Genomic DNA, 21219 nt, shown 5'->3' with positions numbered 1-21219 from the left:
GTGGCCTGCTGGAATAAGATCAGTTTCTGTCAGCTGCTACTGAAAACCAGTCTCATTCCCAGGCACGTGATGGACCAGAGGCCTTCAGCCTTAAGCAGCAAAACATGTGGCAATACAGGGACCCTTGGGGAGCAGTGCATGGTCATTAGCTGATTGAGGGCATGAGCTTGATTTAAGATGGTATGAATCGCATGGTGTGGAACAAGACTCATGAGGTTAGAGGGCAGGGAACGTGTGTTGGGCCTTGCAGTGTCAATAAGTTAGGGCAGTGGTCGGCAAACTGCGGCTCGCGAGCCACATGCGGCTCTTTGGCCCCTTGAGTGTGTCTCTTCCACAAAATACCACGGCCTGGGCGAGTCTATTTTGAAGAAGTGGCGTTAGAAGAAGTTTAAGTTTAAAAAATTTGGCTCTCAAAAGAAATTTCTATCGTTGTACTGGATATTTGGCTCTGTTGACTAATGAGTTTGCAGACCAATGATTAGGGTAGGTGGAGAGGGAGAGGGGAAGTCCTTTAGGGCGGAGGATGGAGTCTACAGTGAACAGAACCACACTTCCTTATCACACTGTCCCCAGGAGAATGCAAGTTTAGAACTACGCCATGCACACACCTCACTGAGCTATTCGGGGAAGTGTTCATAGGTACACAGTGGCTGGAGTGTCTCTAGGAAAGAACCTTGTTCTCCAGACGAAGGATCATGAAACACGTTGGGGAAGATATGACTCAGGTACTAATGATTGACTCCTCTTCCACAGAACCCACGTTGCTTTTAAGGAACATGCTGTTTACACAGTTAGCATAACCTTTTTAGAAGTGAAAATGGAAGATTACAGCCATCCGTTCACATGCCATGCTGGTGTGTCTGCAGCATACTTCATGCTAAAGCCCCCAGGTAATGTTCCCATGGCCAAAGTACTGCTCAGAGGGCTCAAATGGTGGCAAGGACACACTCGGAAGACAAGTGGCATGAAGTGCAAGCGTGAGGCAGCAGGGTGGTGGGATACAGACAAACCCAGCATGAGGTCCAGGGTGAGTCTGAGAAGGCTCTCCAGGCTCTGCGACTCCAGTGTGGGGTGTGTGGGGAGTGCCATATAAACATACATGGAATGCGTGGGGTGTGCCATGTTAACAGATGTGGAATGTGTGGGGAGTGCCATGTTAACATATGTGGAACGTGTGGAGTGTGCCATATTAACAGGTGTGGAATGCATGTGAAGTGCCATGTTATCAGACATGGGATGTGTGGGGAGTGCCACGTTAATATATGTGGAATGCTTGGGGAGTGCCATATTAACATATGGAATGCGTGGGGAGTGCCATGTTAACAGGCGTGGAATGTGTGGGAGTGCCATGTTAACAGACGTGGAGGTGTTCTCCACCAAAGTTCTGGAAAACAGGTGTTCCTGTACCAAACCTGATTGTTCAATGTTTATAATCATGTGCTTGTGATTTTCGGCCTTTAGGTGGTTTGTTATAAATAATTTGATATGAAAGTAAAATGTTTATGTATATTCTTATCAGGTAAGTTTGTAAAGTTATCTGTAGAGGCTGAATTCTGACACTGAGCAGAGGCCTTCAGCCTTATATACACACATGGCTCTCCTGACGCTGTGTAGAGCTTACTGCTGCCCACTGGATGGGACACACCCGGGGAGACCGTGATGCTGTAATCATAACCTGGGGCACAGCTTAAACTGCCAGCGGGCAAGGACAGGTGCTTGAAGACCCTGTAAAATGCTGATGTGCACCTTAGCAAGACCTTTTTCTTGATTCTATTAATACCAGCTTGTTTCTTTGGCATGCTACATGAAGAGGGAGGGCTTGCCTTGACAGTGTCCCTTGATGATCGGTTTAACCGTGCTTGCGTGTGTCTAGCTAAAGTCCTACTGGAGAGGTGTTTCTGGAATGTAACACAAACGTTAGCTCAGTGGATGCTGTGTGGAGCTATCGCATGTGCCTTGGCCCCTGGCCTCCTGAGTGTCCATCGCCTCCCTTCCAATGACAATAAGTAGGGATATGCCCACAGCATCTGGCAGTCCTGATGCATGTGCATGGCCTGAAGGCCATAGTCACTGTGCCCCAAGCTGCTTCAACTGTGCGTGAGCGCCCAGCACCTTCTCTCCTCACCTGGGCCCATGGGAACTCTCTGGGTTGCAACAGGTGGAAGAAGCCTTGGGCTCATCAGCCACCATTGTTCATTTTTACTCTTCTCAAGGGCTTTCTCTTGTCATAGAAAGTAAATTTTTAAAATATTTTTATTGGTTTCAGAGAGGAAGGGAGAGGGAGATAGGAACATCAATGATGAGAGAGAATCATTGATCAACTGCCTCCTGCAAGCCCCACACTGGGGATCGAGCCGCAAACCAGGCATGTGCCCTGACCAGGGAATCAAGCCATTATCTCATGGTTCATAGGTCGACGCTCAACCACTGAGTCCTGCTGGCTGGGCAGAAAGTAATTTTTGATGGTTTCCCCCCAATAATCTTGTGCATCTGTCTCTCTCGGTGGCACATCTGAGTGATTCTTGAGGTTCTCTCACCAGTGCGGTCCTTTCTGCATCCCCATCCCTGATGATCGTCCCACTCTCAGGGCTTCAGTGTCATCTCTGTGCAGGTGCAGCCCACATGTCCAGCCGCATCCTCCCTCCCACCTCCCACGTGGTGGCCTGCATTGCCAGCTGCTTGCTGGACTGATTCTGAACTTTGTGAAAGAGAATGATGTCATATGTTTTTTCAGTTGCTGCTTAGGTCTAGGGGGCTCATTGCTGCATCGGTGATGTAGCATGTAGCTGTAGTTCATTTTATTGCTGAATCCTATTTAATTGAATAACGAAATCACAATTTATCTATTCTACTATAAATATGTCATCATTTGAGTGGTTCCCACTTTGGAGCTATTCATAAACAATGCTGCTTGGACATTTCAGGCTGTGAGTTGGTAGGTGGAGAGGCAGTCCTCCATGGCATATCCCTGGGAGTAGGATTGCCTCAGAGGACTCAGGGCCACCCCAGAGAGAAGAAGGGAGGAGACTGGGGAAGCCTTCAAGACTGCACAAGACTTAAGGAATTATAATTGAAATCAGCGTCAACCTAGAAGTGTGAGTTCTTTGTTTAATGACCTTGACTAAAAATGACTAGCATAGATTTTCTTTTTTGTCTTTTTCTTTTGTTTTTAATGTTGACACTATTACATATGTCCCCTAGTTCCCCCTCCCTTTGGCCACCTCCACCCCATAGCTCACACCCCCCACCCCCGACCTGCACCACACTGTTGTCTGTGTTGATGGAGGCTGTGCGTATATGCTCTCTGGCCACTCTCTTCGCCTTCTTTCATCCAGTCACCCACACCCCAGGCCCCTCTAAGATCTGTCAGTCTGTTCCATGTGTCCGTGCCTCTGGATCTATTTTGTTCGTCAGTTTATTTTGTTCATTAGATTCCACGTATTAGTGAGATCATATGGTGTTTGTCTTTCTCTAACTGGCTTATGTCACTTAGCGTGATACTCTCCAGGTCCCTCCATGCTGTCTCAAAGGGTAAGAGCTCCTTCTTTTTTACTGCTGCATAGTATTTCATGGTGTAAATGTACCACAGCTTTTTTATCCACTCGTCTACTGATGGGCACTTGGGCTGTTTCCAGATCTTGGTTACCTATACTAATAAAAGGGTAATATGCTAATTAGACCGGATAGACCAGATGTCTTCCAGATGTCCTTCTGGACAAAGCCACGGTGGCAGGGCCGAGGCAGAGGCGGTTAAGGGTGATCAGGCAGGCAGGCGGAGTGGTTAGGGGTGATCAGGCTGGCAGGGGAGAGCGGTTAGGGGTGATCAGGCTGGCAGGGGAGCAGTTAGAGGCGATCAGGCGGGCAGGCAGAGATGGTTAGGGGCGATCAGGCAAGTAGGCAGAGGGGTTAGGGGTAATCAAGCAGGCAGGCAGAGTGGTTAGGGGCAATCAGGCAGACAGAGGCAGTTAGGGGTAATCAGGCAGTCAGGCGAGCAGTTAGGGGCGATCATGCAGGCAGGCAGAGTGGTTAGGGGCAATTAGGCAGGTAGGCAGATTGGTTAGGGGCGATGAGGCAGGCAGGCAGAGTGGTTAGGGGCAATCAGGCAGGCAGGCAGGCCAGTGGTTAGGAGCCAGCAGTTCTGGATTGTGAGAGGGTACAGGCCGGGCTGAGGGACTCTCCCTCCCCCACCCCCCACCCGTATGACTTTTGTGCACCCGAGCCTCTAGTTGTAAATATTGCTTTACGAACATAGGAGTGTGTATATTCTTTCTGATTGGTGTTTGGGGACTCCCTGGATATATTCCCAGAAGTGAAATTAAAAGGCAGTTCCATTTTTAATTTTTGTGAGGAAACTCTGTACTATTTTCCACAGTGGCTGCACCAGTCTGCATCTTCACTAACATTGCACTAGGGTTTCCTTTCTCCACATCCTCCCCAGCACTTGTCATTTGTTGGTTTGCTGATGGTAGCCATTCTGACAGGTGTGAGGTGATACTTCATTGTCGTTTTAATTTGCATCTTTCTGATGATTAGAGATGTTGAGCATTATTTAATATATGATTGGCCATCTGTATGTGCTCTTTGGAGAAGTGTCTATTCAGGTCATTTGCCATTTTTAAATTAGATTATTTGTCTTCCTGGTGTTGAGTTGTGTAAGTTCTTTATATATTTTGCATATTAACCCCTTATCACACATATCATTGGGGAATATGTTCTCCCATGCAGTGGGTTCCCTTTTCCCTTCGTTGAGGGTTTATTTTGCTGTGCTGAAGCTTTTTAGTTTGATGTAGTCCCATTTGTTTATTTATTTTTTCCTTTGTTTCCCTTGTCCTAGGAAACATATTGGCAAAAATATTGCTATGCAAAGATGTCCAAGATTTAACTGCCTTTGTTTTCATCCAGTGTTTGTATGGTTTTGAGATTTACATTTAAATCTTTTACCCATTTTGAGTTCATTCTTGTGTATGGTGTAAGTTGGTGGTTTAGTTTCATTTTTTTTGTATGTTTCTGTCCAATTTTCCCAGCACCATTTATTGAAGAGACTGTTTTTTTCTCTATTGTATGTTCTTGCCTCCTTTGTCAAATATTAGTTGACTATAAAGACATGGGTCGATTTCTGGGCTCACTGTCCTGTTCCATTGACCTATATGTCTGTTCTTGTGCCAGTACCTGACAGTTTTGATTACAATGATTTTGTAGTATAGTTTGATATTAGATATTATGATCCCTCCAACTTTGTTCTTTTTTCTCAAAATTGCTGAGGCTATTCTCAGTCTTTTTGGTTCCATATAAATTTTTGGAATATTTGTTCTAGGTCTGTGAAATATGCCATTAGTATTTTAATCAGGATTGCATTGAATCTATAGATTGCTTTGGGTAGTATGGACATTTTAATGATGTTAATTTTTACAATCCAAGATGTCAACCTTCTTGAATTTGTTAAGATTCATTTTGTGTCATAACATGTGGCCTATCTTTGAGAATGCTCATGGTGCACTAGAGGTATATACTTCCACTTGTTTGTATATTCCTCTAGCTCCTTTTTCAATGTCCTATAGTTTTCTGAGTATAGGTCTTTTACCTCCTTGGTTAAATTTATTTTTAGGTACTTTATTTTTTTGTTGCAATAGTAAATGGTATTGTTTTCATAGTATCTCTTTCTTTTTTAAAAAATATATTCTTATTGATTTCAGAGAGGAAGGGAGAGGAAAAGAGAGATAGAAACATCAATGATGAGAGCGAAACATTGATCAGCTGCCTCTAGGGGAATCGAGCCTGCAACCTGGGCATGTTCTCTTGACCAGAATCGAACCCAGGACCCCTCAGTCCATGAGCAGGTGCTCTATTCACTGAACCAAACTGGCTAGGGCATTTTCTCTTTATGATAGTTCATTATAAGTGTATAAAAATGCCACTGATCTGGATGTTAATTTTGTATCCTGCTACCTTGCCGAATTCATATATTAGATTTAGCAGTTTTTTGGTGGAGTCTTCCCGGTTTTCTATGCACATTATCATGTTATTGGTGAATAATGACAATTTTGTTTCCTCCTTTCCAATATGGATACCTTTTATTTCTGTGGCCAAGACTTCCAGTACTGTGTTGAATAGGTGCTGAAAGCAGACATCCCTGTCTTGTTCCTGATCTTAAGGGAAACACTTTCGGGTTTTGCCCATTGAGTATGATGTTGGCTGTGGGTTTGTCATATGTGGGCTTTATTACACTGAGGTATGTTCCCTCTATTCCCACTTTGCTGAGAGTTTTTATCATAAATAGGTGCTGGATTTTATCAAAATTTTTGTGTGTACCTATTGATATGATCATGTGGTTTTTATCTTTCATTTGTTTTTTTTTGTTTGTTTGTTTTTTCAAATTTTTATTAAGGTATTATATGTGTACATATCTTATCATTGCCCCCCACCCCCACCCCACTCCCATATATGCCCTCACCCCCCAATGTTTTGCATCCGTTGGTTACTCTTATATACATGCATATAAGTCCTTCAGTTGATCTCTTATTTCCCCCACCTCTCCCTAACCTTACCACTGTAATTTGACAGTCTGTTTGATGCTTTACTGCCTCTGTAACTATCTTTTTGTTCATCAGTTTATAATGTTTTTCATTATCCCCAAATGAGTGGGATCATGTGGTATTTTTCTTTCATTGACTGGCTTATTTCACTTAGCATAATGTTCTCTAATTCCATCCAAGTGCCTACAAATGGTAGTAATTCCTTCTTTTTTACGGCAGCATAGTATTCCATTGTGTAGATGTACCATAGTTTTCTGATCCAGTCATCTGCTGATGGGCACCTAGGCTGTTTCCAAATCTTAGCTATTGTAAATTGTGCTGCTATGAACATAGGGGTGCATATATCCTTTCTGATTGGTGTTTCTGGTTTCTTAGGATATATTCCTAGGAGTGGGATTACTGGGTCAAATGGGAGTTCCATTTTCAGTTTTTTGAGGAAACTCCATACTGTTCTCCACAGTGGCTGCACCAGTCTGCATTCCCACCAGCAGTGCACGAGGGTTCCTTTTTCTCCGCATCCTCGCCAACACTTGTCGTTTGTTGATTTGTTGATGATAGCCATTCTGACAGGTGTGAGATGGTATCGCATTGTTGTTTTGATTTGCATCTCTCGGATAATTAGTGACTTTGAGCATGTTTTCATGTGTCTCTTGGCCTTCCTTCTGTCTTCTTTCGAAAAGCTTCTATTTAGGTCCGTTGCCCATTTTTTTATTGGATCATTTATCTTCCTTTTATTGAGTTGTATAAGCTGCCTGTAGATGTTGGAAATTAAACCTTTATCAGTGATACCATTTGCAAATATGTTCTCCCATACAGTGGGGTTTCTTGTTGTTTTGTTGATGGTTTCTTTTGCTGTGCAAAAGCTTTTTATTTTGATGTAGTCCCATTTGTTTATTTTCTGTTTGGCTTCCATTACCCTAGGGGCAGTATCACTGAAAAAGTTCTTTTGGCATATGTCTGAGATTTTGCTGCCTGTGGATTCCTCTAGTATTTTTATGGTTTCCCGTCTTATATTTAAGTCCTGTACCCATTTTGAGTTTATTTTTGTGTATGGTGTAAGTTGGTGATCTAGTTTCATTTTTTTTGCATGTATCTGTCCAATTTTCCCAACACCATTTATTAAAGAGACTGTCTTGACTCCATTGTATGCTCATGCCTCCTTTGTCAAATATTAAATGCGCATATTGGTTTGGGTCGATATCTGGATTCTCTATTCTGTTCCATTGATCTATATGTCTGTTCTTGTGCCAGTACCAGGCTGTTTTGATGACAGTGGCTTTGTAATACAGCTTGAAATCTGGTATTGAGATCCCTCCTACTTTATTCTTCTTTCTCAGGATTGCTGTGGCTATTCGGGGTCTTTTTTTATTCCAGATGAATTTTTGGAGAGTTCTTTCTAGGTCTGTGAAATACGCCGTTGGTATTTTAATGGGGAGTGCATTGAATCTATAGATTGCTTTGGGTAGTATGGACATTTTGATGATGTTGATTCTACCAATCCATGAACATGGTATGTTCTTCCATCTGTTTACATCTTCCTCTATCTCTTTTTTCAGTGTCCTGTAGTTTTCCGCATATAGGTCTTTTACCTCCTTGGTTAGGTTTATTCCTAAGTATCTTAATTTTTTTGGTGCGATGGAAAATGGGATTGCTTTTTTAGTCTCTCTTTCTGTAAGTTCATTGTTGGTGTATAGAAATGCCATAGATTTCTTGGTGTTAATTTTGTATCCTGCTACATTGCCGAATTCATTTATTAAGTCTGTTAGTTTTTTGATGGAGTCTTTCGGGTTTTTTATGTACAATATCATGTCATCTGCAAATAAGGACAGCTTTACTTCTTCTTTTCCAATTTGGATGCCTTTTATTTCTTCTTCTTGTCTAATTGCAGTGGCTAATACTTCCAGTACTATGTCAAACAGGAGTGGTGAGAGTGGGCATCCCTGTCTTGTTCCTGTTCTTAGGGGAAATGGTTTTAGTTTTTGCCCATTGAGTATGATGTTAGCTGTGGGTTTATCATATATAGCTTTTATTATGTTGAGGTATGATCCTTCTATTCCCACCTTGTTGAGAGTTTTTATCAAGAAAGGGTGTTGGATTTTGTCAAATGCTTTTTCTGCATCAATTGATATGACTATGTGATTTTTATCTCTCAATTTGTTTATGTGATGTATCACATTTATTGATTTGCGGATATTGAACCATCCTTGCATTCCTGGGATAAATCCTACTTGGTCATGGTGTATGATCTTTCTGATGTACTGCTGGATCCTATTTGCTAGAATTTTATTGAGGATTTTGGCATCTACATTCATGAGGGATATTGGCCTGTAATTCTCCTTCATTGTGTTGTCTTTATCTGGTTTTTGTATTAGGGTGATGCTGGCTTCATAGAAGGAGCTGGGAAGTGTTCCTTCCTCTTGAATTTTTTGGAATAGTCTGAGGAGGATAGGTTTTAGTTCTTCCTTGAATGTTTGGTAGAACTCTCCTGTGAAGCCGTCTGGCCCCGGGCTTTTGTTTGCCGGAAGCTCTTTGATGACTGCTTCAATTTCTTCCATAGTTACTGGCATGTTGAGCTGTTTAGATTCTTCCTGATTGAGTTTTGGAAGGTTATATTTTTCTAGGAATATGTCCATTTCCTCCAGGTTGTCCAGTTTGTTGGAATAGAGTTGTTCGTAGTATTTTTTAACAATCCTTTGTATTTCGGCGGGATCTGTTGTTATTTCACCTCTTTCATTTCTGATCTTGTTTATTTGGGTCCTCTCCCTTTGCTTCTTGGTGAGCCTGGCTAGAGGTTCATCAATCTTGTTTATCCTTTCAAAGAACCAGCTCTTGGTTTTGTTGATCTTTTGTATTGTTTCTTTGGTCTCTATGTCGTTTATCTGTGCTCTGATCTTTATTATTTCCTTCCTTCTGCTTACACTGGGCTTTTCTTGTTGCTCTTTTTCTAACTCTTTGAGTTGTTGGGTTAGGTAATTTATTACCCCTGTTTCTTGTTTTTTGCAGTAGGCTAGTAGAGCTATGAACTTCCCTCTCAAGACTGCTTTCGCTGTGTCCCATAGATTTTGGATTGTAGTGTTTTCATTGTCATTTGTTGTCATGATGTTTTTTATTTCTTCTTTGATCTCTCTGGTAACCCAGTCATGGTTTAATAGCATGCTGTTTAGTCTCCATGTGTTTGATTTCTTTGGGTTGTTTTTATTGTAGTTGATTTCCAGTTTTATGCCACTGTGGTCTGAGAAGATGCTTGATATGATTTCTATCTTCTTGAATTTGAAGAGACTTTGCCTATGTCCCAACATATGGTCTATCTTTGAAAATGACCCATGTGCGCTTGAGAAGAATGTATATTCTGTGGCTTTGGGGTGAAATGTTCTGAAGATGTCAATTAATTCCATCTGGTCTAGTGAGTCATTTAGGATTGATGTTTCTTTGCTGATGTTTTGTTTAGAGGATTTGTCCAATGGTGATAGTGGGGTATTAAAGTCTCCTACTATGATTGTATTGCTGTCAATGTCTCCCTTGATATCTTCCAGGAGTTTTTTTATGTATTTGGGTGCTCCTGTATTGGGTGCATATATGTTTACCAGAGTTATTTCTTCTTGTTGGATTGCTCCCTTTAGTATTATGAAATGGCCTTCCTTATCTCTTGTTATGTCCTTCAGTTTGAGATCTAATTTGTCAGAAATAAGTATTGCTACCCCAGCTTTTTTTTCAGTTCCATTTGCCTGGAAAACCTTTTTCCATCCCTTCACCCTCAGTCTGTGTGCGTCTTTTTTTCTGAGGTGGGTTTCTTGTAGACAGCAGATATATGGGTCGTGTTTTCTTATCCAATCTGTTACCCTATGTCTTTTGATTGGGGCATTTAATCCATTTACATTTAAAGTTATTATTGATAGGTACTTATTTGTCGCCATTCCTATTCTTTACCCCTGTGTTACTTCTTCGCTTCCTGTTTCTTTCTTTCTTTTTTTTTTTTTTACAGTAGACCCTTTAGCATTTCTTGCATTGCTGGTTTGGTGGTAATAAATTCCCTTAGTCCTTTTTTGTCTGTGAAGCTCCTGATTTCACCTTCAATTTTGATTGACAGCCTTGCTGGGTACAGTATTCTTGGATTCAGCCCCTTCCTTTGCATGACTTTGTATATTTCATTCCATTCCCTTCTGGCCTGATGAGTTTCTGTTGAGAAATCAGTTGCTAGTGTCATGGGGGTTCCTTTGTATGTAACTTTCTGTCTCTCTCTTGCTGCTTTTAAGATTCTTACTTTGTCGTTGGTGTTTGCCAATTTAATTATAATGTGCCTTGGCGTCGGTCTTTTGGGGTTCATTTTGCTTGGGACTCTGTGAGCTTCTTGGATTTGTGTGGGTTTTTTCTTCCCTATATCTGGGAAATTTTCTGTCATTATTTCTTCAAAGAGGTTTTCTATTCCTTGCTCAGCTTCCTTTCCTTCTGGAACCCCTATTATGCGGATGTTGTTTTGTTTCGTGTTGTCCCAAAGTTCCCTTAGACTCTCCTCCTGCCTTTTAATTTTTTTTTCTAGAAGTTGCTTTTCTTGGGTATTTTTTTCCATCTTGTCTTCTAGCTCACTGATGCGGTCCTCTGCTTCTTCTAGTCTACTCTTGATGCTTTCTATTGAGTTCTTTACAGCAGCAATGTCATTTTTCATTTCTTCTTGGTTCTTCTTCATTTCCTCTTGGTTCTTGCTCATATTGTCGAATTTGTCTTCCATTCTTTTCAGCCACCTTATGACCATTTCTCTGAATTCTTTTTCTGGAAGGTTGCTTGCCTCCATTTCGTTTACTTCCTTTTCTGGTGATGCCTGCTTTTCTTTCATATGCGGGCTGCTTCTTTGTCTCCCCATGGTCTCTCTTCTCTGGGTGTCTGGTTATGTAGTTCTCTCTCTCCTGGGTTGATTTAAAGGCACAAAATACAGCACTACCAGGTACAACTCACAAGGCACTGAACAGGAATGTAGTCACGATATTAATAACCTCCAATAAAGGTGACCACCAGAGAAAGGCAAATTAGGTGATAGGAGAGAAAGAAGAAGAGGAAAAAAGAAAGAAAGAAAGAAAAAAAGAAAAAAGGAGTGTGAAAATGAAATTGGGAAAAGGGAAAGTAAAGAGAAAAAAAAAAGTAAGAGAGACAAGAAAGTGACTAAGAGAGAAAGGGGAACAGACTATATATATTGGGGATAAAACTCCAATAGAACAATCACTAATCCCAGCAAATGCCAGCAACAAGTGCCTGGGGATTAATACAAACTACAACACCAACTAATATGGATTGAGGCAAGGGAAAGCTGAAGCACAAAACAAACAAAAAAATAAACAAAAGAAGAATAAGCAAAACAATCTCACAAAAACAGCATAAAAATTGGATATAATCTACATTCAAGCAAACAACAACAAAAGGACAGAGAGAAGGACAAGTTTATGGATAGCTCAGACAGCGAAGGGAGAGGTGTATGTGGACTTGGAGCAGGGGATTAGAGATTAGATATGTAAGTAGGGTGAAATTTTAACAAGGGGTAAACAGAAAGAATAGGGAAAATCTAAAGCAGTAAAAGGGTAAGACAAACAGGACACTGAAAAGGGGGAGGTTAGGAAGAGAGTGATGGCCTAAAGGTAGAGTTGAGATAGAGTAAAACGATGCTGAAGGAAAGATAAAAAATAGAATGTAGAACCCTAATCCCAAAATAAAATGAAGAGAAAATAAAATGACACTTTAAAAAAAAAAAAAAGATAAAATAGCAGTAGTAATAATACGGATTGAAAATAAAAATGTAATCATTAAAAAGGTAAAATCAAGTGATGAAAAAAGAAAAAAAAAGTTTCTTGATTAAAAGATGCAAAAAATGAAAATAAAAAAAAATAAAAAAAATAAAAAAATAAAAGGTAAAAATAAAATGTGAAGTAGTGAAGGTCATTCACTTCCTCTGTTTTTCTGTTTGGCACGCCTGTTTCTCAGTCCAGACAGTATTGCAGTTCCCTGCGATCCACTGCTCTTCGGTGTTGTAAGCCAGTCCTGATTTTAAGCAGGCGGTGTGTCTTAATTTCTCGTATTCCTTTATTTTTGATTACACAAGAGTCAATTTGTGATTCAGCCCCTGGGTGGCAGTGTTTCCGGATTGACTTCCTGGTCTATCTATGGCCTCTCTAGGCAGTGTTAGAGCCTTCTTTCCCTGTGGCACTGGCCACCGGCCTGTGGGCGTGGTCTGCCTCAGAGCTGACTCTCTGATGGTCACTCCCCGCTCAGATCCCCAGGTTCCAGAAAAACAACTTTCCCCTGCAGTCTCCCAGGGTGTCCCCAACTGGGTGATCCTATGTATTGGGCTTAGTAATCAGAAGCAAGGATTTGAAGAGGAAAAAGCCCAGTTGTGTGTACTCCGGAACTGCGAGTAAACCCAGGCACAAAGGGAGCGCACGGGCTGCGCTTAAGTCTGGACAGCCTGAAATTCTTAGGGTGTCCCTGCACTTCAGATCAAAATGGGTTGCTTTTTAGAGTGCCCTTCTCTTAGCAGCTCTGAGGACCCCTTTCCACAATCACAGATCACGCCAGCCCCTACAGCCACGGATTTTTCTAGGCACAGACTTCCCTGGTCCTCCAGCTCCCGCAAAACCCGCGTTCCTCTCTCCCGCCGGGACCAGAGACCTCACCTTATCCCAGGCGAAATCTGACCTTTCCGTGGTGGAGTGTAGAGCTCCTCTGAACCCGTGTGCTTGCGCCAGTTGGGGAGCGTTGTTCTGGGGCTCGCAGCTGTTCCTGGGGTGCCGCAGTTGTGGATTCTCAGGCTTCAGATAAGCTCCACTTTCCGGATCAAGATGGCGCAGACTCCGTGTCCAAGCCCGCAGCTCCGGGAGGGGACCCAGCCGCAGTTGGTGCTGCCAGGTCAGGGGAACCCCGTTCAGCAGTCCCCCACCTCCTTCTGGAATTCAGCTGTCTCCCAACCAGCCAACAAACACTCCTTGTGCGTCCCTCAGCTGTTCTTTCTTTCTGCTCCAGGACAAGGCTCGGAACACGTCTGTCTATTCCGCCGCCATTATTCCCTCTCTCATTTGTTTTTTATGATATATCATATTTATTGAATTGTGAATATTTTACCAATCTTGCAAACCTGGAATAAATCTCAATTAATTATGGTCTATGATCTTCTCAATGTATTGCTGGATCCAATTTGTTAATATTTTGTTGAGGATTTTAGCATCTATGTTCATCAGGAATATTGGCCTATGATTTTCTTTCTTTGTAGTATCTTCATCTGATTTTAGAATTAGGGTAATGCTGGCTTTGTAAAAAGAGCTTGAAAGTCTTTCCTCCTCTTGAATGTTTGGGAATAGTTTGACGAGGATGGGTGTTAATTCTTCTTGTGTGCTTGATAAAGCTCCCCTGTGAGGCCATCGGTCCATGACTTTTGTTTCCTGGGAGATTTTTTTTTTTACTGCTTCAATTTCATTAGTTGTTATTGACCTATTCAGGCTTTCTGATTCTTCCTGAATGAGTTTGGAAGGTTGTATGTTTCTAGGAATTTGTTCCTTTTGCCCAGATTGTCCAATTTTTGGGGGATATTTTTCATGGATTATTTTTGGCATATTTTCTTAAAATTATTTGTATTTCTGTGGTGTCGGTTGCTACTTCCCCTCTTTCATTTATGATTTTATTTATTTGGGTCCTCTTTCTTTGTTTCTTGGTGAGTCTGGCTAAAGGTTTATCAACCTTATTTTATTTGTCTTTCCAAGGAACCATCTCTTGGTTTCATTTATCTTTTGCTTTTTTTTTTTTTTTTTTTTTAGTCTCTCTGTCATTTATTTACACTCTCTTCTTTATTATTTCCTTTATTCTACTTCTTCTGGTCCTTGTTTGTTGTTCTTTTTCTAGTTAGTTTAGGTGTAGGGCTCAGTTATTTATTTTAGATTTTTATTGCTACTTGAGCTAGGCCTGCAATGCTGTGAACTTCCCTTTCAGGACTCTTTTCATTGTGTCCATAGATTTTGTGTTCATTTTCACTTGTTTCCAGGTAATTTTTTATTTCTTTCTTGATCTCATTGGTAACACACTCATTGTTTAATAACACACTATTTAGCCTCCATTTTTTTTTAATTTCTTGAGGGTTTTTAAAATTGTAGTTGATTACTAGTTTCATGCCACTGTGATCCAAGAAGATGCTTAATAAGATTTCAACCTTCTTGAATTTGTTAAGATTTATTTTGCGTCAAACATTTGGCCTATCTTTGAGAATGTTCATTGTAAATTAGAGGAGAATGTATATTCTGTTGCTTTGGGGTGAAATGTTCTATAAATTTCAATTAAATCCATCCAATCTAGTGTCTAATTTAAGGCCTCTGTTTCTTTGTTGACTTTTTATCTGGAAGATCTAGCCAATGATGTCAGTGGGGTGTTAAAGTCTCCTTCTTTATGAGAAGGAGAGAGTAATGCTGTTGCTCTCCCCTAAAGTCCACCAAGAGCTGTCAAAAAAATAATGTGTGTGTGTGTGTGTGTGTGTGTGTGTGTGTGTGTGTGTATGCGTGTGTGCGCACGCACACGCATGCGCCTATGTGTTTACCAGGGTTACAGCCTCTTGTTGGACTTATCCCTTTAGTATTATATAATGCCCTTCTTTGTCTTGTTTATGACCTTTGTTTTGAAGTCTATTTTGTTAGATATAAGTATTGCTACCTCACTTTTTTGTTTTCATTTGCATGGAATATTTCCGTTGCTGTTAATCCTCAGCTGAGGATATTTTTTCCATTTACTTTTAGAGAGATTGCAGGGGGAAAGAAAGAGAGAGAGAGAAACATCAATGTGAGAGAGATACATTGATTGGTTGCCTCCTGCACACTCCCTGACTGGGATTGAACCTGCAGCCCATGTGCATGCCCTTGACTGGGAATTGAACCCGTGGCCCATTGCTGCATAGGCTGACACTCTAACTTGGGGTCACACTGACCAGAGCATGCATGGAAATTTTTTTTCTATCCCTTCACTTTCAGTCTGTGTGAGTCCCTTATTCTGAGGTGGGTCTCTTGTAGACAGCATATATATGGATCACATTTTCTTATACATTCAGCTACCCTATGTTTTTTGATTAGAGCATTGAATCCATTTACTTTTAAAGTTATTATTTACCAGAGGCCCGGTGCATGAAATTCATGCACGAGGGTGGGTGGGGGAGGGGAAGGGTGTCCCTCAGCCCGGCCTGCACCCTCTCCAATCTGGGACCCCTCGGGGGATAACCAGCAGTTGGACATCCCTCTCACAATCCAGAAATGCTGGCTCCTAACTGCTTGCCTGCCTGCCTGCCCCTAACTGCTCTGCCTGCCAGCCTGATTGTCCCTAACTGCTCCCCTGCTGGCTTGATTGCCCCTAACCACCTCTGCCTCAGCCCCGCACCCGGGACCCAGGATTCTCTCCTTCAGCCGACCACAGGCACCCGGGATCCGGGCTTCCCTCCCTCTGGTCAGCCATAGGTGCCCAGGCCGGCTGCAGCTGCAGGGGATGGTGGGCAGGTGGCTTCGCCTGAGCTGCAGCCACAAGTGCTGGCTCCCGGGACTGCGGGGTGGGCGGCTTCTCCATCTACCAGGCAGTAGCCAGCCGCAGGTGCTGGTGCCTGGACACAGGTGGACGGCTTCTCTGTCTTCCCTGGGAAGCAGTGTGGGCGACTTCTCTGGCTGGCTGTGGTCTGGGATCATGGGGCAGGTGGCTTCTTCATCTCCCAGGCTGCAGCCAGCCTCAGGCACTGTGGCCCAGTTTCTGATCTCCCCCAGGATGTGGGGCAGGCAGACATGAGGCTTCTGCTACTGGCTGCGGCCTGGGATCATGGGCAGGTGGCTTCTTGGTCTCCCTGGCTGCAGCCAGCCTCAGGCACTTGTGCTGGACTTCTCCAACTCCCACAGGCTTGGAGCAGCTGGGGGGGCGGGACGCTGCCATCTTTTCAGGTTAATTTGCATATCTACTCCTGATTGGCTGGTGGGCGTAGCGGATACAGTCAATTTGCATCTGTCTCTTTTATTAGTGTAGATTGGTATTTATTTATTGCAATTGTTTTTCTTTATGCCTGTGTTTCTCTCTCTCTCTCTCTCTCTCTTTCTCCTTACAGCATTCCCTTTGGCATTTCTTGCAATCCTGGTTTGGTGGTAATGAACTTCTTTAACCATTTGTTGTTGTTGTTGTTGTCTGGGAAGCACTTTATTTCACTTTCAATTTTAAATGCAACCCCAGAGCCTATCACTGGCCTGCCTGGTTCCCAGACAGAAGCCTCCCTTAGAGGCGCAGTCTCCCTGGCACCTCCATGCTGTGGAACCAGGAAAGTAGGGGAAGAAAATCATCCCTGAGCAGCACTTTGATTTCTCCACGTGTCTCACCACAGAGCAGGCTGGGTGAACATTTCCAGCCCTGCTCTACATCCCTGAGCAGTGGAACAAAGCAGGACGGGCTAACCAAGTAGTTCAGCAGGTGGGGGAGTGGTGCTGCCCGGCACTCAGGGTGGGCGAGACCCATCCTCCTTCCCACGCCACATAGTTCAGCCCCTGCCTGGCTCTCTGCCCACAGTCCTTCCAGTGAACAGAGAGCCCCTCAAAGTCACTGCTGAGTGCACTGCAGACCCTCCACCAGATGGCGTGGCCTGTGGACGCACCAGCAGGCAGACTGCCGGGAACTTCCCAGGCTGGTGGTGGAACAATAGGAGCGCTCCTTCCCTGGGCTGGTGCTGCCCGAGTCTCCCAGGTGGACAGGATGCCCACTGATTCCCACGTCCGAGGCTACCTGGGGCCCCTTCCTATCTCTGTTGCTGTGGATTGGGGATCCTTACACAGGGCTGAGACCCCATGCTCCCAGGAGGAGGGAGCTCCACAGCCACGATCCCCCTTTGCCCCCACTTCCTGGCCACCAGCTGTATGAGGTGGCCCACCCTCTCCATGTCTTAACACCCCTATAGTCTCCTCCTGTCTTCCTTCGTGCTCCTTGGCTACAATATTTCAGATCAGCTATACTTCAACTGCTTTTTCAAGCTGATTGCTCTCTAATTTAGCTGCAGGTCAGGGGCTGGGAGAAAGTGGATGGAGCTGCAGCTGCTCTGCAGCCATCGTGGCATCTCCTCCAGTGTAGACTTTCACGCCAGCACTGACTTACACACACGGCCACCTAGAAGCACTGTGTTCAGAAGGATCTTGAGGCACAGTCTAGGCTCAGAGGAATCATGCTGTGATCAGTGAGCACCTGCCAGTCATGCAGGAGGAAAGAGGGAAATTTGTCATCTTTGCTGTAGGCCAGCTGAGAAATCTGTGCTTTACTACATCCATCTATGTTCCTGTCCATACTTCACATCTCACGTGCAGTGTCTTTCTGGACAGGTGCATTTCGTTTTCTTTTCCCTGAGTTTTTAGAAATATTACCTCTTAAATCCAAGCCTCTTGTGAGTTTGCTTGGGGCCAGAGGTAAGGTTGCAGCTTCTCCATTTGACTTCCTTATTTTTGTTGAAGACACATCCCAAATGAATCTGAGTCTGAAGCTGGGTCACTAGAAAGTTGTTTGGATTGGGTGCACCCTTCTGTGAATTTCTTTAATCACTTACTCTCAGCTACCATCTCAGTTTAAGGCTGGCGGCAGCCACGTGGGCCCAATGGCCAGCACCACCCTGATGGGCTTCAACAGGCACCTGGTGTCTCAACAGCGAGGTTTCCACTTCTTCCAGTTCCAAAACGCACACTCCCTCTGAGGTGTCATGCGTTTTTCATTTCCAACTCCAGCATCTTTTAGCTCATTTACAAAGCAAAGGGCGCCACTGCTCCCGAATGCAGTGACTGGCAGGCTCAAGGACCTCAGGCCGCCACTCGGCCTGCTCACCAAGGGCTTCCGAGGCTCACACGCTGTGTGAGCGTGGTCTCCTCAGCGTGACCATTCACCGGACCGAGACCCCTAGCTGTACAGTCAGGGTTCCCAGAACAGAGCCTTCCAAAGGGAGGGGGGCCTCGGCGTCCAGAGAGCTGGGAAAGAGCAAAGACGCGGAGGATGGGAGGAAGGCAGCAGCATAGAAGACGAGAAAGTAGAGGCTCAAAGAAGTGGTCAGGCTCAGCTGGGCACCAGCCACCCTGTAGGCAGCCCCGCGGGCCGTGCTGGGGCGGAATTAGTGGGTCGCCCTTGTGGTGACACAGACTGTTTCCAGATACTGCCTCCCTGGGCCACGTACTCGAAGACCTGCAGTGGTGGCTGGGAAGGTCCTTGACCTCAGAGTGTTGGCAGCTGGTGTGGCCTAGGGCTGGTTGTGATAAGCTCGTTTAAAGTGAAAGTGCTCTGGAAATTCAGAGAAGTGAATTCCTCCCTCCCTTACGTCCTTCTTTGGGGGACTGGAGGATCAAGAAGGGCCCATGGAGGAAGTGGCCTGTAGGGTGGATCCCAAGAATGGGAAGGATTTCTCTCCCTCCCCTCCTTCCCTTTTTCTTATTCTGTTCTTTTGGGAGCCGCCTCCTTTGGCAGCACAGGGCTGGCTTGCGGTGAGGAAGAAAGCGGGCCGTTCCTCTTGTCAGATACGTGGGAAGGAGCGTGTTTCTGTGCACACAGCGTCCAGGGGAACTGGTCTGCTCCTTGATCAAGTGCTGCCCACAACTTTTTCCATAATTGCTCCGCAGGGGGCTCTCAGCAGCGCAGCACACCCGCCCTCTGGGGCGCTGGCCCCGGAGGCTGGGGCGGGCACTGGCTCCAGGCCAGGCTTGTGGAACCAAAAGAGATGGCTTCGGAGGCAACTGAAGGCTCTGTATTTCTGGCACGAGTTCTGCTGCTCAATTTTGAGTAGCAGTTGTAGCAACATTATAATCAAGAACGTGTGGCAGTGCCAGCTGGGGGGCTTTCCAACACTGTGCTGGCTTCACATCTGGAGGCTGACAGTGGGCCAGCCATGCGGGGGATGCGGGGGCGGCGTCCTACTGGGGGGCAGTGCGTCCTCGTGGGGGGCATCTTCATGGGGGGAGGCGGCATCCTCATGCAACGGGCTGCAGCACCGCCCTCCTTGGGCTCAGGGTCAGACCAGAGCCCTCTACTCTCGGGCCTGTGACTTAAGGAGGAAGGGGAGGACGCTTCCCTCACTGATGTGGATGCACGCCCTTGGCCTGTGCGGCGGGGTCTGCAGGAAAGCAGGACTGACAGGCCTGTTGTTCCTCTGCTCTCCTCTCAGCGCCAGACAGGCGAGCTTACCTGATGGGCGGGCTGCTGGCCTTCGCGGGCGCGGCTGCGCTCCTCCTGTGCGTGTCCAGCAGGTTTAGGATCGACATTGCGCTTTGGTATCGAAGTGCCTTCCACTCCACCGGGACCATAGCAGGTAAGTGCGGGGAGGCCCTGCGAGGGTCTCGTCTTGGTGTTCGCCCACTTGTGTGGCCACTGTGAAAACACTTGGTCATGCTTTGCTGGCTGCCTTTTATGTCGTTGGCACATTCGGAGGCAGGCCTCTCCCCCGACTTTCATGGTGAGAAATGCCTTCCCATGCCAGCGCTGTCGGCCACACCCGCCTGAGGCCACAGCGACCCAGGGGGCAAATTCCCCAGGTCCCCCGGCAAAGCCTTTAGAAGGGATCTCACATCCACTGGTGTGAGCAAAAGCAGGAACTTGCTCCTGGAGCAAAGTGCTCTTCACCCAGGAACCGCCCTCAGCACAGTGGGTGTGTAGGCAGGACGGGTGCGCGGGCAGGATGGGTGCTGGGGGACGCCCTGCTGCCTGTGGTGCAGGCCGGGTACTTGGTGCCTGGAAAATCTAAGTCGCCAACGCTCCAGTGTGAAGAGATACAGAGTGAGTTTGAATTTAGATCTCCATTCACTCCCTGTGTGAGCCTGGAAAGTATTTTATGTTTTCTCTTTCCTAGTTACGGAATGAGAAAAATGAAGGCGGGAGGGAGGGCAAGAAGGAAACAGATCAGACCTGTCTTACAGAGTGCTACGGGAGCAACTGAATTGAAGTCCAGAAAGGCACTGGGCAGGCACATTGGCACAGGTGGGCTCCCCTGTTGCCCTGAGGTCAAGGCCAGCTGCTGGGCTGCTCTGCTGGAGGTTTCAGTTGGGTGGCTGGATCTGGGCCCTGTCGGTGCTATTCAGCACAGAAACCCTCAGTGTGACCCTGAAACCAAGGAGCCAGCATCACCACCTGTGTGGTTTTAACTGTGATATACAGGGTTCAGCAAAAGTAGGTCTACAGCTGTGAGTACACAAAACACAGCTTATTCTTGTATTAACATTTATTAATTACTAGAGGCCCGGTGCATGAAAATTCATGCACTGGCGGGGGTTCCTCAGCCCGGCCTGCCCCCTCTCACAGTCTGGGAGCCCTCAGGGGCAGGAGGTGACCTGGCGATCAGGGGAAGGTGACCCCCCCATCACACCTCTGTTGCTGCCACTGCCGGCAGCACAAGCCTTGGCCGTCCCTGGTTACCTGAGCCTAGGGCAGCCCTGGGGGGCTGGGAGGCTGAAGGGACTGGGGTACTCCGGAGGCAGGCATGCAGCACGGCTGGGCCCGCCCCCTTGCCACATACCGCCCCGGCAAGGCTGAGGGGACTGGGCGCTGCCATCTTTGAGGGTGGGGCAGTCAATTAGCATATTCCCTCCTTATTGGCTGTGGATGCTGCCATCTTTGTGAGGGTGTGATGGTCAATTAGCATATTCCCTCTTTATTAAATAGGATTGTATTATTTTCCTTACAAATAACTGTAAAC

At 45.3% G+C, this 21219-nt stretch overlaps 1 protein-coding gene across 1 annotated transcript in view; it reads left to right on the top strand.

Moving 5' to 3' along the window:
• The window catches only part of IL1RL2 (interleukin 1 receptor like 2), a 57390-nt gene that overhangs the window by 25902 nt on the left and 10269 nt on the right, over positions 1-21219 (top strand). The window contains exons 8-9 of the mRNA XM_080683912.1: positions 754-890; positions 19696-19839. Coding sequence (XP_080540038.1) covers positions 754-890; positions 19696-19839 — 281 coding nt within the window. The remainder of the gene's footprint in view (positions 1-753; positions 891-19695; positions 19840-21219) is intronic.

This window comes from Plecotus auritus (assembly GCF_963455305.1).
Source record: "Plecotus auritus genome assembly, chromosome: 8".
NCBI lineage: Eukaryota > Metazoa > Chordata > Mammalia > Chiroptera > Vespertilionidae > Plecotus > Plecotus auritus.
The sequence above is the reverse complement of the archived record's forward strand: the minus strand, read 5'-3'. Positions and strand labels throughout refer to the sequence as shown.